Below are 15,690 nucleotides of genomic sequence, written 5' to 3'. Positions count from 1 at the left end.
CGTCGATTTTTATTCATTAGCAGATAATTTGGAAACTTTTAATGAATTCTAAGTAGTGAAATTTTGATGTTGACGCACAAACACATGATAGAAAAACGAAAATTTGAGGGGCTGAGAATATAATAGAACCTTAAAGTCTGAAGTGTGACAAAGAGAAAAATAATATGTCATGTCGAGTGAGGTTATTAAATTCGTCTGGACCATCAATTGAACAGGGCAAAGAAAATTAGATGAGATTCTATTCATTTCTTGGTTTCATTCAATTTAGCAAATACTCTGACATGACATGTCTTTTCAAAAGAAGAAATGCAATACCAACTCCAATTTCCGTAGTTTTTTCCGGTTTGTGGATATTTTTCGTCTTACAATATCGTGCGTTTCATCTTATGGCATTTTTACAACTTTTATGATGTATTCTCGTTCAGTTTTCATATTTTTTCCTTTTTATGAAAAAAAAAACGTGACGGAAGTATTCGTAAATGTCGACTTTAATGAAATGATTTCCGTATCAGTCCTTGAAAAGTCTTCGGTTGATTTTTTTCATTCAATTTAAATTGTTCCTTACTTGATAATTTTCGTTTTCAGAGACTTATTGAATTTACAAAAATTTAAAAAAAATAACAAACAAAAATAAAAAACGAAATATTAAAAATAAAATAATTTTTAAACAAAAATATATATTTTCATAAATAAGGAAAATATTTTTATAAGCACATCCTATGCGGTTGTTAGTATGTGTTTCACTTTTTTTTCCTGTGTGAGTAAAGCCAAAACTTTTCATGAAGGTTTATCTCGTTTGTGGCATTGAATGAGTCAATGTGTGTCATGAAAACGGATGAAAACTTTTTTCTTTCTATTTAAAGCATTGAACGAGAAAAAAATATATATATTTAAAAACCAGAGGAAGGAAAAAAGCATCGTTCAACATGAAAATATTACAGAGAGATGATGATGTGATACGATGATGAGCACAAAACGATAAATTAAGTCAATATGTCTAATGATGTGAAAAAATTGTTCTGTCACTTTAATATGTTGTTTGTACATATAACAGCTGAGGAAATATCGCTACTTGGATTTTTACTTTAACAACGTTGATGATGATTATGTCGCGTCGTTCGAGCTGCTGCTGAAAATTGAAAATAAATAGTTTAATATTATCCTGTGAATTTACTTTTTTTTATTTTCTTGAGAGAAAAATCGAAACATTTATATTAAAGATAGGCACGAAAATATTATATTATTTTTATAAGAATTTTCCATGTTTAAAGTATTAAAGAAAAATATTGATACTTTAATAATCAAGAGCTTTTTTCATTTCAGTTTGATGATGGGCAACAGCTTAAAAATAATTAGAAATTTTTTGGTGATAATGAATTTTAATGAGAGAGGCGAACAACAAGCGAACTACGTCTTTAAGACGAAATTTGCGCAGAAGACAATAGAAATAACAAAGAACAATAATTAGTGTCAATTTAAAGAAGAAAAGACTTTTGATAAAAATTAAACTGACGGGCTTTGTCTCTTTGTCCCTTTCGTAATTCTTTAAAAAACTGTCGTAAATATAAAGCAATTGTAGTGCTATTTATTCATGTTCCATTAAACTTATTTTTTTTTATTTTGAGAGAAAATAAAAATATAAAATAACAATATCTTCAATAACAGACAGACGAAAAAACTCTCTAAAAATCAAAACTATTTTTAAAAAATCTATAACGATATTGCTTGTTTCTCTGTCTCGTCTTTGAAAAAGAATTAGCAAACAAAAAAAAAAACGCACAAAAAATTGTGTGTCTACTCTTGTAACTTGATACCGTTTTTGCCTTGATACCATTTCTAATTAGGCAGCTTTTCGGTACATAATGATAACAAAAATGCGCAAAAAATTCTAATAATAATAATGAAGGGAAATGTCGGAGAAACGATAATATCCTGAGGATATGTTCTCACTGTATCTTCTCTCATAATGCTCTTTTTTATATGTACATACATATAACGATCATCGGCTGAAAGATTTTTTCTTAAATAAATGGAAGAAACATTTCAACACCATCAAGAGATCTTATATGTATTATTAAAATCTTGTAATACAATTATTATGATGTACAAATATTTCTTAAACTTTGAAGCGAAAGAAACTATAATTTTTTAACATAATTTAAAATACAACAAACTGCAATAATGAAAATAATTTGCGATACTGAGCAACATGAAAAAAAATTGGAATGAGAACGGGAAAAAGTTTTCAAAAGCGCCTCCATACTTTGAATAAATTTTAATGATGTTCAATAAATTTAATATAAAATACGCGAATTTCCTTGAATATAAATTTTCTTTTGCAAATTTTTCTTATAAATTCCGTATGCAATCCATTTTGCTCCCTTTTTGCCTTGCCAATACCTACCATAAATAAGCATTCTACTGATTATAATAATAAAAATAATCTTGTTATTACATTAAAAATAGAAAAGTAGGAATATATTTGCAAAAAAGTCGGAAAATCTGTAAAAGCGGAGAGAAATAAAAGTTTTTCAATAAATAAATGTGGCAAGAATGGAACTTTCTTTGTGTTTGCAATATTATAATATGTAATAATAATAATAATTCTTATTTTTTCATTATAATTCAAGTTTCCTTTGTTGTTTTATTGGCCAGTCAATAAAAAAGTAATGATTGCTGCGGTAGATTTTGCTTTTATGTGTGACTTTTCTTTAAGAGTAGCGATAAATTTAAATAAAAAGCAGATAAATTTTAATTTTTTGTTAATATTTATATTTTATTTAGTGATATATAGAAATAAAAACAAACTTTCTGTTGCTCATCGCTATACTAAACCTTAAAAAGTGCTTAAAATTTTGTGGAAAATTTAATTTTAAACTAATTAGCTTCAGTTATAATCCTTTTTTAATGCCTAATTCACCTTCTCTCTTTCTCGCTAGTTGCATGGTTTCTCCCAGTTTCGTCATGTGAAAATTGTTGAAAAATTTTTCAGTAATTAACCTATATTTCCAGCACATTTATTTTGAACACATACAACACTCACAACGTTTAACTATCTTTTGCTTGTGTTTCGCTTTTGAGTAAAATTTCTATGATATGATGAAAAATAACTGACAACGAACCTACATACTATTTGAGGTACATACATACATAAAAAATTTCTCTTAATTTTATTTTTCAGTACATTAAAAAATTATGATGAGACTATGTGAATGTGACATAAGTTGAATTAAATCTAGATGAGCGATTAAAAGCCTTTTGAATTTCAACTACTTTGAAAAATATAAAAATTAATTTTAACTTTTTTTTTTGTTCTTATACTTGTTAGACTTCTGAAGCAGAGGACTGACATTAGCATAATTGTGTTTTTTTTTGTCATACGGGAGGACATAAGATAATTTTTCCGTTTCAATATAATTAACAAACATCCCATTTTAATATTATACAATAGTAATATTAAATGGAAAAATGAATGAAATATGAAAGAGAATTTTCCCTTGTTATGTTAATCCAAAGGCTTTTCTTTATTACAGTGATTGTGTTTATATTATCTTCTTTGTGTGTGATTCAGGCACTGTGAAACATTACAAAAGTGACTCGAAACCTTTTGAGTTTTTTTCTTTTTTTACTTGATTGTAACTCTAAATTTAAAAGTGTTGCTCCGTGCTTGAACATTTTTCTCATATTTCATTCCATTGTTGAATGAGCTAATTGATTCATTAAAAGTTACTGAAGGGTTAAAAAAGTAATATTATAAATTTTCAAAAGGTTTTCCTTTTATATGTAAATTAAATTAATCCTTTTGTATCTTTATTTTTTTAATATTACACAAAATATAACTCATCATCTGCTTGAAAATTTTTCGATGCTTCATTAACTTCACGATGACCATTTGATAAAGTATAGTTTATGAAAATGCTTCATATAAGATCCATACAACAAAATTTTGTATTTTTGAAAAACTCACATTACAAAAGATAAACAAAATGGCTCAATTGTATGTTTTCGAGTAAAGCTGTGCAGTCATAATAATGCATATTATTTTACATCAAATTTGCAATGTTTCACTCATAATTTGTTTAATGTTGCAGAATTTTATTATTGTTTTCATTATGCTGGGTGAGTAAGGGATTTTTTCAAAATGATATTTGATATAATTTTTTGCGATTAAAATAATAGTGAGTCACTTTTTGTGCAATATCAAATTGTTGTCGTCATCATTCCATTTTTTCAACTCGAGAAACCCCCAAAATATTTCAAAACCAGACAAAATGGCAAGGCAACCGCAGCAACGAGCGAGTAATAACTTTTATTTTAGGAGTGCAATACAATAAAAACTAACATTAATTAGTTATTTTCGGTATGAAGCAATGAACAACGCTCGTCAACATGACACTTAACATAATTCGCTTCATGTTCAAACATAAAATGAATTTATTTTCATACATAAATAATTATCATAAAAATGTTTGTTGTACTTTTAAAACATGCACGAAAATTATTATCCAGTTTATTTATTTTATCAGATATTTATCATCAAGGCGCACAGCAACAACAGCTAATTTATCACACAGTGCAAAGTTATTATTTTGCAACAATAGATAAAAACACATCATCATGCATTTGCACACAAAATTCACATTAAAACTCTCGAAATTTATACATTTTTCAGCAATAATTGGTTACACATCCGCCTTGTGTCTGCCATACTGCAACATTATATGCATTTTCGTGTTAAATTAAAATTAAAATATGAATTTGAGCATAAAAATATAAATTTGTCTGCACATATAACTAATAAATTACACGATGAATGATTAGCATGAGTGGTTTTTTGTTCGAGAAATGGTTTTTTGTGGCAAATTTGTAAAAAGTTTAATTGTTCCAAATCTAATTATTGAAGTTTTAAATTGTTAAAATTCTAAAAGGACGAGATTGAAACATTGATTAATTGAAATTTTTCTTTGACTTCTTTGCATGTTAAAGCTCACAAATCACCATTTAATATAATTTGAAGCTCATCCGATTACAAAAATTGATTTCCCATACGAAAAATAACAAATTATTTACGCCCCGACTCACAAACAAACAAAAAATCTGGACAACGTTGTCAAATTAACACAAAAGAGTCGATAACCCATAATGGATACAAATCGCCAAAGAAACAAAAATGAAATACAGGCATATTTCAATCGTACAATAACCTATAAACAACAACAACGACAGCGAACAACAACAAGAACAGACAACCAGCAGCATATGTTTTTGACAATTAACGAGCGAATTAGGACAGCTCTTGGTAGCTATGTGGCATAAAAAATAACGAGCAAAGGAAAAAAAAACTTTCATCCATACAGACAAGCGCGCCTAATGATACATATCTCGGTTTCCCATTTCTAATTATCAGGATTTTTTTCGACTTCACATTCACGACGAATGAAGAACGTAACTTGATTTCATGAAAATTTTTCGCATTAGATTTTTCGGTCTCCCCTTATTCAATTTTTGAAGCATGCCATAATGCAAAACAAGAGATATGTGAGAAAAATCCCCCCGATTTTCAGATTTTTTCCTCCTTCGTTCGTTTTTCGTGTTTTTTCTTTCACTTAATGATTCCACGGTAGATTTTTCGACGTTAAGTCAGCAGCACGTGAACATAACAACATTGTGCTTAATTTAATACCGTCTGTTATGTGAAAGAAATCAGCTATAATTCTGCTTTTGTGATGTATTAATAAGGAAAAATTGGGTGTTTTGCAATAATGAGTATTATTGTGAGTGATTTGCTTGTTGATGGGCGGGCGTATTCTTACTGAGTACAATTGTACTCCCAAAAATTATGATTTTTCAAATCTTATCTGTTCATTTATGCAATACAAAACGTGTGTCTTGTTTTGTGCGAAATCATCGATTTTTATCTAATCTCCTTTAGATTTCAGTATTCTAAAGCAGTATAAAAGGCACGCGAAACTTTCATGTCGTTTCAGTCATTCAAAAATGTTCAAAACAGTATTCCTTTTGGCTGTATTTACAGCTGTTTATGTGATTGCTGCTCCTCAAAAGGCATTCGCTGACGACGAGTATGTAGTTGAATTGCATCACGGCGGAAAATTACAGGGCGAACTGAAATCCGCAGGATCAAAACAAAAGTACGTCTCGTTCAAAGGCATCCCATATGGAAAACCTCCAATCAACGAGTTACGTTTACGTCCTACAGTACCTCATCCCGGATGGAAGGGTATTCGTAATGCGACGTCACATGGAGGAACATGTTTGAATCCAGGATATTTGTTGACTCCATCGCAATCTGGACAAGAAGATTGTTTGTACTTGAACGTGTACACACCCGATTTGAATCCTGAAGAGAAATATCCTGTCATGTTTTGGATTCACGGAGGTGCTTTTAACGCTGGATCAGGAAATTCCTTAATTTATGGTCCAGAATGGTTGTTAAAGGAAGATGTTATTGTTGTTACAATCAACTATCGTCTTGGATTGTTGGGATGGTTTGCAACTGGCGACAAACATTCCTGTGGTAATTATGGAGCAAAAGACATCGTTACGGCTCTAAAATGGGTACAAAGTAACATTGAAAAGTTCGGAGGAGATAAAGATAGAGTAACAGTTTTCGGAGAATCAGCTGGAAGTGCATTAACTCATTATATGATGCTTTCGAAGATGTCTCGAGGATTATTTTCTCGTGCAATCGCACAATCCGGAAGTGCTCTTGCTCCATGGTCTTATCAAGATTTCCCAAAAACCACAGCTTTCCGTATTGCAAAGAAATTGGGCTTAAATGCAACAACAACGGAAGAAATTGTAGATGAAATCCGTAAAATTGATGATTTGAGTCGTTTTATTGCTGTTACAGCAACTCTCTTGACACTCGATTTGCCCCGAGGAAATTTGGCGTTCGATTATGCACCCGTTGTTGAACCTGAAGATTGTGACGATGAAGAAAGATTCCTCGTCGAGCCTCCAATTGTAACAACAACCAAAGGAGATATTTATGATGTGCCCTTCATGGTTGGTCATAACGATGCTGAAGCCTTATATAACGTGCGTGAACTCGATATTTATCCAACAACCGCTGATCAATACAACAATAACAGTCAATGGCTTCTGCCTTACGAATGGCATATTCTTCCGCACACTGCAGCAGCCGACGACATTATCACTCATGTGAAAAATATGTATTTTAACGGCGGTAAAATTGGAGACAAGACACAATATGCGACCTACAATACTGATCGTCATTTCTCATACTCCGTGTCAAAAACTGTTGAGCTTCATTCTGCAGCACAAAAGTCACCAATTTATTATTACGTGTTCTCGTTCGACGGAATGCTCAATTATATCAAGAAGATTTTCGTTGTTCTAAAGTACAAAGGGGCTATGCATGCCGACGAATTGGGATATTTATGGAAAATGATGCACGCGCCTGCACCTATCATTCCAGGAGGCAAAGCAGATATTACCAAATCGCGAATGCTACGAATGTGGACAAACTTTGCGAAATTTGCAGATCCGACGCCAGTTATTGATGACAAAATTATTACGACAAAATGGAGTCCTGTGAAAGGAAGGCAAGAGTACATGGATATTGGAGATGAATTAGTCTTTGGATCCGAACCATTTGCTGAACGAATGAGGATGTGGAAAAAACTCGACCAAAAATACAATTGAAGCGTGACTATCAAGTTTCTTTTTATAATGAATAATAAGATAATGTTGAATAACATCTGAGATAATATTAAACAAAATTTCCGTAAATTGTATTGTTTTTATTGATATTATTTATGTGCGATAGATTACAACGATATCAAGTTCATTCATTAAGTTAAACAGAAGCGCGTGTTTGTTGATAAACAAAAATTGTGCACAGTGTCATATTAAAAGATAAACATATTTTTATAAATTAAAGCAGTTTTATGTTTTAAAGGTCAAATTTTTAAATCTTTATTTATCGAGTTTGAAGTCACCTGTTTAATATCTTTGATTTGTGTGAAGACAGTTTTGTTTATTTTTGATAAAAATATTCTTGAAACATTGAGCCTTGGAAAGAATTTCCAACTAAAATATATTAATTTTAAAAATCCAAATCACGTCCCTCAACTTTATCGAAAATGAATTTTGTGTAACTTGGGCTTGTCTGTAATAAAAAGTAGAAGAGAAGATTTATTTGTTTTGATAGGACTTACGATATACTACGCATTTATTTCAAATCCGATAGAAAAGCAAATATTGCTTACTTTTGTCCGCATGTGATTTGTGAGTCTCTTACTTTTTTTCATGTTACTGCAAAAACAATGGATCCAATTGAAATCTGCTGAAATGAAACGAGTGAACGAATCGATCTCATTGAGTTACAACGTGTCCACAGACGGGAATCGAATAACAAACAAAATCTGGTGACACTCGGAAAAGGAAATGAAAATTTATCTCTACTGCTTTTTTGTCATTAATTTGTTTTTTTTTCTCGAGTTGTGTGGTCGATGACAAGAGAAAAAAAGATGCTGATTTATTAAAATGATAGAAGAACATTACTTTAATGAAAAAAAGTTTTTTAGTGCAATTAGGCTTTGAAGGTACAAAAAAGTCAAAGTTGAAAGCAATCCAGTAGTTCTAATAAGGTTTGAAGACAACGACATGTCTTAAGAGTCTTCAAAGAGACGTCAATTGTCTTCCTTGAACTAAACTCTCGAAACTCAATTTTGAGATAAAAGCATTAAATAACATCGCATATCTTTCTCTCGGTATTACTTTTTTATTGCAGCTTTTATAAAATGAATAAAAACTTTTCTTACCTCAAAGACGATCTATGTATCTACGAAGAAATTGTGTAAGAATTTTCAAAGAAGAAGAGGTAAAAGAAAAACAAGCAATTGATTCTAGTCTCGAGGAAAAAAAGAAAAGAAAAAAGTTTGTAAATTTCGTTATCATTTTCATTTTATTTTTATCTCGTGTAAGTACATGAGATGTGCGATGCAGCGGTTGCTTTTTCTCTCTGTGTGTCTCATTCTCAAACAACACACAAACTTCGTCCTTGTCGACGTCGTCATGCTACAACAAATATTTTTTTCATTATTATAAAAGGAAGACAAATAAAAGAACCAACTATTAAATAACAACAATGGTACACATATACAGACAAACGAAACGACATGTTAGGTTGTTAGCAAGAAATAACGTTGGGCGAAAAAGTTTAAATATTTGTGTATGTTATAATAATGCTTCTCCTTCTCCTTTTTTTTCTTTTCCGTTTCCTCGTACCTCGATGACGATAAAATTCTACAAGATATATTGCGATAAGTTTTAAAGTTAACTATATTCTCTGTGTCTGTGTGCATAGTGTGGTTCGTTTCTTGCAAAATAATGCACTTTATACAACAATCAACCAATATTTCAGACGTTAGACCAATTTGGAAGATATTTCATGTGCTCTTTGTTAGTTTTTATCATTATTGTTGTAGTTTACTCGATTAGTTTTTTGTCTTTGCAAAAGTTTTTCGGTAGACAGGTAAACTACACACAGAAAGTACAAAAACAATTTACTCCATTAATGAAAACTAATTTAGTGGAAGTTTTATTGCCATCTTGTAGTTGGGCGAAATCTTTATATTTTAAATCAATTTGCTTTAAAACAACTTTTGAAAAAAAGTTTATTTCTAAAAAAAAAATTAAAAATGATTCGAAATATTTAAAAATTATGAAATATTACTTTCCACAAATACATTTCATAATTGCCATGTCAAAAAAATTATAATTGTGATTTAATGACTTGCTGTCTCGCCTTCGGTCTATCTAAAAAAAAAACAAAAAGTAAGGGAGTTTTTAAAAAGTTATCTCGTAAAAGTGGTTGAAGTAATTAAGTTACTTGGAAATATCCACGTTCCTTTTAGAATTCTATCGAAACATGGTCAAGTCATCCTTTCCTCGGACTATTTAATTTTATGACATCTTCATCTTATATTGAATGGATTACAAATTTATGGGATCAAATTTCGTAAAAAGTCCGTATCTCTTATTTAACTTTTGTCATTCCTTTTTGCATTGTTGTGCACACAAATATTTACCCTCTTTCAGATTTTTTTCTTTTAATCTCATTATTATTATTATATATTTTGTGTGGAATTCATGGGAATGGAGTTAAAAGTATCACTTTATCGGTAGCAAACAAAACGAAGGTAGTTTGAGAAGAAAATTAATTTTCCAGATTGCTTTCTATTGATTTTTTCCTCTTTTAAGTGAGCGTTGTTTGAGTCAGCATTGAATGTTTTTCAAATTTAATTAAGAAGTTGAGTTTTTTTACTCCAATGTTAATCTTTGTCAAATTTTTTTTCGACTCTTCGAAGTATTATTTCCTGAAAAAATATAAAATTAAGAAAAACTTTTTAAATAAATCAAGAAACGGAATACGTGCAAGTATTTTGCTTGTTAATATAAAATCAATGCTTCCCTTCCTATTTTATGGTATGTATGTTTGCTTGATTCTTTTTGCATAACTCCATGAACGATGATTTGATTAGAATTCCATAGTTATGTTGCTACGGAAGATATTGAATGAAAAATGAGAAAAATTATAGTCAAGTCATTAAAAAGTTCATAAGTGATCATTTTTACTCACTTTTACTATATAAAAAGTATAATGAGCTCGTATTTTGCACAAATATCTTGTATCATTTTATTTCACTTTTTTATTATATTTTTTTTATTTTATTATTCATCATCAAGCAAACACTCGTTGATTTCTTTTTCACGTTACGACGACGATTCTTTTGGATTGAAATAATAATTTTGCTGATGTTATTAAATACAAATTGAATTTTCTCGTCGATTCCTCACTTCCGCTTATGTTACAACGCAGTTTCAACACATTTTTGTAACAAGTTTATTTCTTGTTCGTTCGAAATTCGTTTTTTTCTGCGTCTCCTTCATGATTTTTCTTTTTAAAGTTTTTTTTTTATTATATTTTGTATCACATAATGAATTATTGCAATCACGTTTCGCATTTACACAGATCTAGTCTTGAAAATATAGAGCAGGAATTTAACACGTACTGTAATCAGAAACAGACGTGAAAAGGTATGAGAAATTTTTTCGAGAAGCAAGTTGAGAGCATTTTTAACTTAGAAAGTGAATTTCCCATCACTTTGAATGATCAAATTTAAATTAAACGAGTCTTTCCTCCTGTTCTTATGTCAGAACCATATTTTGTTTTTTTTTCTTTAGTTGAGTAAAAAAATTCTGAACAAATTTAAATAATTAGAAACAATTACCTGTCGAGTAAGGCTAAAACAATGATTTAAAATGTTTTCCATTCCATGCTAAATATATATATTTTTTTAGTACTCTTTGTAGATTTTGAAAATATTCATTGAAATAAGTTAACAAAATCATATGAAAAATTTTTAGAAAATTGTATTTCTAAAAATTGCATTCTGCTCGATACTCAATATTTTTCCTTCCTTTTGTACAAAAGCTTATGAAATCGAAAGCATTTTTATTTTTGTATTGGCTTAAAGTGTTTTATTATTGCATTTTATGCCATTTTTCATTTGATTCAGAAACATTTTAATGCAAAAATAATTAAAAATAAAGTAAATTCTTCCTTTCCGAAGCACGTAATGGTCAAAAACTAAAGTTCTCTACGAACTTATATATAAATTAATAAAGGAACAGAATAAACTAAACAAGAAGTGACTTAGATTTTGCATTTTGAAAATGCGTTTATAAGTTCGTTGATATCATTTAAGCTTGAAAATTGAAAAAAAAATACGTAATTTTTACGTAAAAAATACGTAAATTTTATTTTGAAGGCCCATTTGATGGTTCTTCACCTTGAAAAATAAAAAATACGTAAAAAAATACGTAATTTTTATTTTGTGAGCTCATTTGATGGTTTTCAAGCTTGAAATTGGTGAAAAATTATGGAAAAGTGCTTTGGATGCCTTTCTGATGGTTCTTAAGCTTGAAAATTGAAAAATAAAAAATACGTAAAATATACGTAATTTTCATTTTGTGAGCCCATTTGATGGTTTTCAAGCTTGAAATTGATCAAAAATCATACAAAAGTGCTTTGGATGTCTTTCTGATGGTTCTTAAGCTTGAACATTGAAACATAAAAAATACGTAATTTTCATTTTGTGAGCCCATTTGATGGTTTTCAAGCTTGAAATTGATCAAAAATCATGGAAAAGTGCTTTGGATGTCTTTTGGATGATTCTTAAGCTTGAAAATTGAAAATTAAAAAATACGTAAAAAATACGTAATTTTCATTTTGTGAGCCCATTTGATGGTTTTCAAGCTTGAAATTGATGAAAAATTATGGAAAAGTGCTTTGGATGCCTTTCTGATGGTTCTTAAGCTTGAAAATTGAAAAATAAAAAATACGTAAAAAATACGTAATTTTCATTTTGTGAGCCCATTTGATGGTTTTCAAGCTTGAAATTGATCAAAAATCATACAAAAGTGCTTTGGATGTCTTTCTGATGGTTCTTAAGCTTGAACATTGAAACATAAAAAATACGTAATTTTTATTTTGAGAGCCCATTTGATGGTTTGTAAGCTTGAAATTGATCAAAAATCATGGAAAAGTGCTTTGGATGTCTTTTGATGGTTCTTAAGCTTGAAAATTGAAAAATAAAAAATACGTAAAAAATACGTAATTTTCATGTTGTGAGCCCATTTGATGGTTTTCAAGCTTGAAATTGATCAAAAATCATACAAAAGTGCTTTGGATGCCTTTCTGATGGTTCTTAAGCTTGAAAATTGAAAAATAAAAAATACGTAAAAAATACGTAAAAAATACGTAATTTTCATTTTGTGAGCCCATTTGATGGTTTTCAAGCTTGAAATTGATCAAAAATCATGGAAAAGTGCTTTGGATGTCTTTCTGATGGTTCTTAAGCTTGAACATTGAAAAATAAAAAATACGTAATTTTTATTTTGAGAGCCCATTTGATGGTTTGTAAGCTTGAAATCGATCAAAAGTTATGGAAAAGTGCTTTGGATGTCTTTCTGATGGTTCTTAAGCTTGAACATTGAAAAATAAAAAATACGTAAAAATACGTAATTTTTATTTTGAGAGCCCATTTGATGGTTTGTAAGCTTGAAATTGATCAAAAATCATGGAAAAGTGCTTTGGATGTCTTTCTGATGGTTCTTAAGCTTGAATACTGAAAAATTAAAAATACGTAAAAAATACGTAATTTACATTTTGATAGCCCATTTGATAATTTTTAAGCTTGAATTTGATCAAAAATTGCTTAACCATAGTTTTTCTTTTTATCTAAACCATTTAAAAACGTATCTAAGTACCGTGAGTGTTTATGTGAAAAATTGAATAAATTCCATTGGACTTGTTATTATAAACAATTTCCTGCAATACAAGACATACAAACACACACACAGGCACGTTCATTATTTAAATGTCACTCTTTTATGTGTCGTCTCCTGTTTGTCTACCGGAATAGAATGACATGGAATGTGTCAATGCGTGGTACAAATTGCTCCAATAAGTCAACATCGTTTATAGTATTTGTCTATCTCTCGGAAACTCTTTGAAATAAAAAAAAATATCAATTTATTTGTCGTTTTTATTTAGAAAACGAACACGACGACGCCGTACAAAATTTAAAAAGTCTGTTTTAACTGCCTGAAAACATGATGCATCCTTCCGACTTTTTTTTTCGTTTTTCTCCTATCAAGGCAAGGTACGACAACAGCATTCCTCTGTGCCAACATACTTACAATAAAAAACCAATTTACCATGTTGTTTATTTTGCGAATCCTTATTTTATCAGTTAGTGTGTGTGTTTATAGCAGCACCATCGTCGTCGTCGTCGTAAATATGTTTACAATGCGATGTTATTATAAAAGTTACTTCATCTTGTTTTCCTTCTGCTACTCTCTTGAATAAACTTTCATACACATTTATTGCAAAAAGCACTAAAATATTGATAGTGGTTGTTGTTCACATAAGTCGTAGAAGTATGATGGCGCACATAAATTCAGATAAAAGAGGGAAATTGTTATAGTTAACTCGAAATCTTAATTTAAAATGGCATATACTGCAAATTATATTTGAATGTAGGTCACAATTTTCGATTACGATTAAATTTTGTCAATAATTGCAGCATTTGTAGCAATATTTGTATAGATAATGATTATTCGAAATGACTTCCTTCCTTGATAATTTTCATTTTTCCTGCTAAATTTTCAGATATTGATGCAAAGAACACATTTTTTACCCATGTTATAGTTTAGCAATATATTTTTGGAGAAAAGCAGGTTTTGGTAAAAATCATTCAAACTTTTTTTTCTGTTCAAAAAAATCATTTCTAAATTTAATGGTTACATGAATTCACTTAATTCTTCACTAAAAACAATTTTTAACAAATTATTTTCTTCTCTTATAGATTAAATGAAGCAGATTCTGCTAAAATGAGGAATATCTTCTAAATGTAAGTAGTTTTAAAAATTTTATCAATTAAGTATTTGAGTTGAGTTCTGAATACTAAAGAAGATTTTGATTTGATTTTAAGAAAAACACGCGAAACTTAATAAAAATTATGAAACATATTTTTTTACTCACTTTGCTGATTATTCAACAGTAACCTAAATGACTTAAAACATTGGGACCCATTTCAAAAATAAAAAAAAATATTACGGATAATCTGGGTCACAATTTTTTTTGTTTGTCTATCGGAAAGCTGATCATGCTTTCGTTGCGCATTAGTTGTGTTAAGCTTAAAAATATTCTTTTTTAATGACATCCTTTTTTATACCAATTTTTTATCAGTACCATCACATGTAAAAATAAATAAAAAAAAATGTGGGAGTTGTTACTTTATAATGCACATCGGCATTACACAGAATAATCCCCTAATCCCCAATTTATTTCGCCTCAAGGCTTTACTGTATCTATACATAAACGATTCGCAGAAACTCCTCATAGGCCCCGTTATTGTGTTAGCACCTTACCAACGCGTTACAAAAATAAATCACAGTTTGTACGATAATCACCTCCGCGTGTGAGTGTTTTGTTTTTACATTGCTCGCCTTGATTTCGGCAAAAGTTTTGTTTGCGCAATAAATAAATTTTAATAATGTAGCAATCTCTCAGGTATTCAGAAAAAAAGGAATGATTTTAAATGATGAGGAGAAACATCAAAAGAAAAATTACACATCATTATCGTTACGCTCTAATTTTTATTGCAAACACCTTCAACTCGCACAATTTTAAGCGTTTTACGGATAATGTTGCGTGAATGTGATAAATGAAATGAAATTCAATGGAAGTCCCTTGAATTAACAAGCAAATTCGAATCGTAGTATATGTTTTATTTTCATCCGCGTATCAAAATTAAGCAAATGGAGGCTTAAGGAGCTCAAAGTGAATAATTATGCATTCTAAAGATGATTTTCATTGATATCTAATATATTGTTGATGAAATAAAACTAAAAATCTACCTACTTCAATCTCTAATTGGTCCTCGATGTTGTGAATTCAGCAACGACATTCTCTTGAACAACGTACTTGTGATATTGATAATAATATTGTTGTTATTACAAATCCTTGTTTAAGCCTCATTAATAACTGGATTAATACTTGTGTATTTTAAGTGGCAACCTGTTGATAGTATGGCGCCGAACATAAAATATATTTTATTGTATTGTTACTATTTG

The 15,690-nt window shown here is 29.8% G+C and overlaps 2 protein-coding genes across 6 annotated transcripts in view; both read left to right on the top strand.

Annotated features, from left to right (window-relative positions):
* LOC134835629 (teneurin-a) overlaps positions 1-15,690 on the top strand; it is a 196,473-nt gene that overhangs the window by 19,083 nt on the left and 161,700 nt on the right. For 4 of the 5 annotated variants that reach the window (XM_063850541.1, XM_063850542.1, XM_063850540.1 and 1 more), the window contains exon 2: positions 14,421-14,465. The exons of the other annotated variant lie outside the window; for it this stretch is intronic. The gene's annotated coding sequence lies outside the window, so the exon portion shown is untranslated. The remainder of the gene's footprint in view (positions 1-14,420; positions 14,466-15,690) is intronic. 5 annotated transcript variants of the gene reach the window in all.
* Positions 5,998-7,686, top strand: LOC134835569 (juvenile hormone esterase-like). The gene has a single exon (XM_063850448.1). The coding sequence runs from the start codon at positions 5,998-6,000 to the stop codon at positions 7,684-7,686; it is 1,689 nt and encodes a 562-aa protein (XP_063706518.1).

The sequence above is a fragment of the Culicoides brevitarsis genome, chromosome 3, assembly GCF_036172545.1.
Source record: "Culicoides brevitarsis isolate CSIRO-B50_1 chromosome 3, AGI_CSIRO_Cbre_v1, whole genome shotgun sequence".
Classification (NCBI taxonomy): domain Eukaryota; kingdom Metazoa; phylum Arthropoda; class Insecta; order Diptera; family Ceratopogonidae; genus Culicoides; species Culicoides brevitarsis.
The sequence above is the reverse complement of the archived record's forward strand: the minus strand, read 5'-3'. Positions and strand labels throughout refer to the sequence as shown.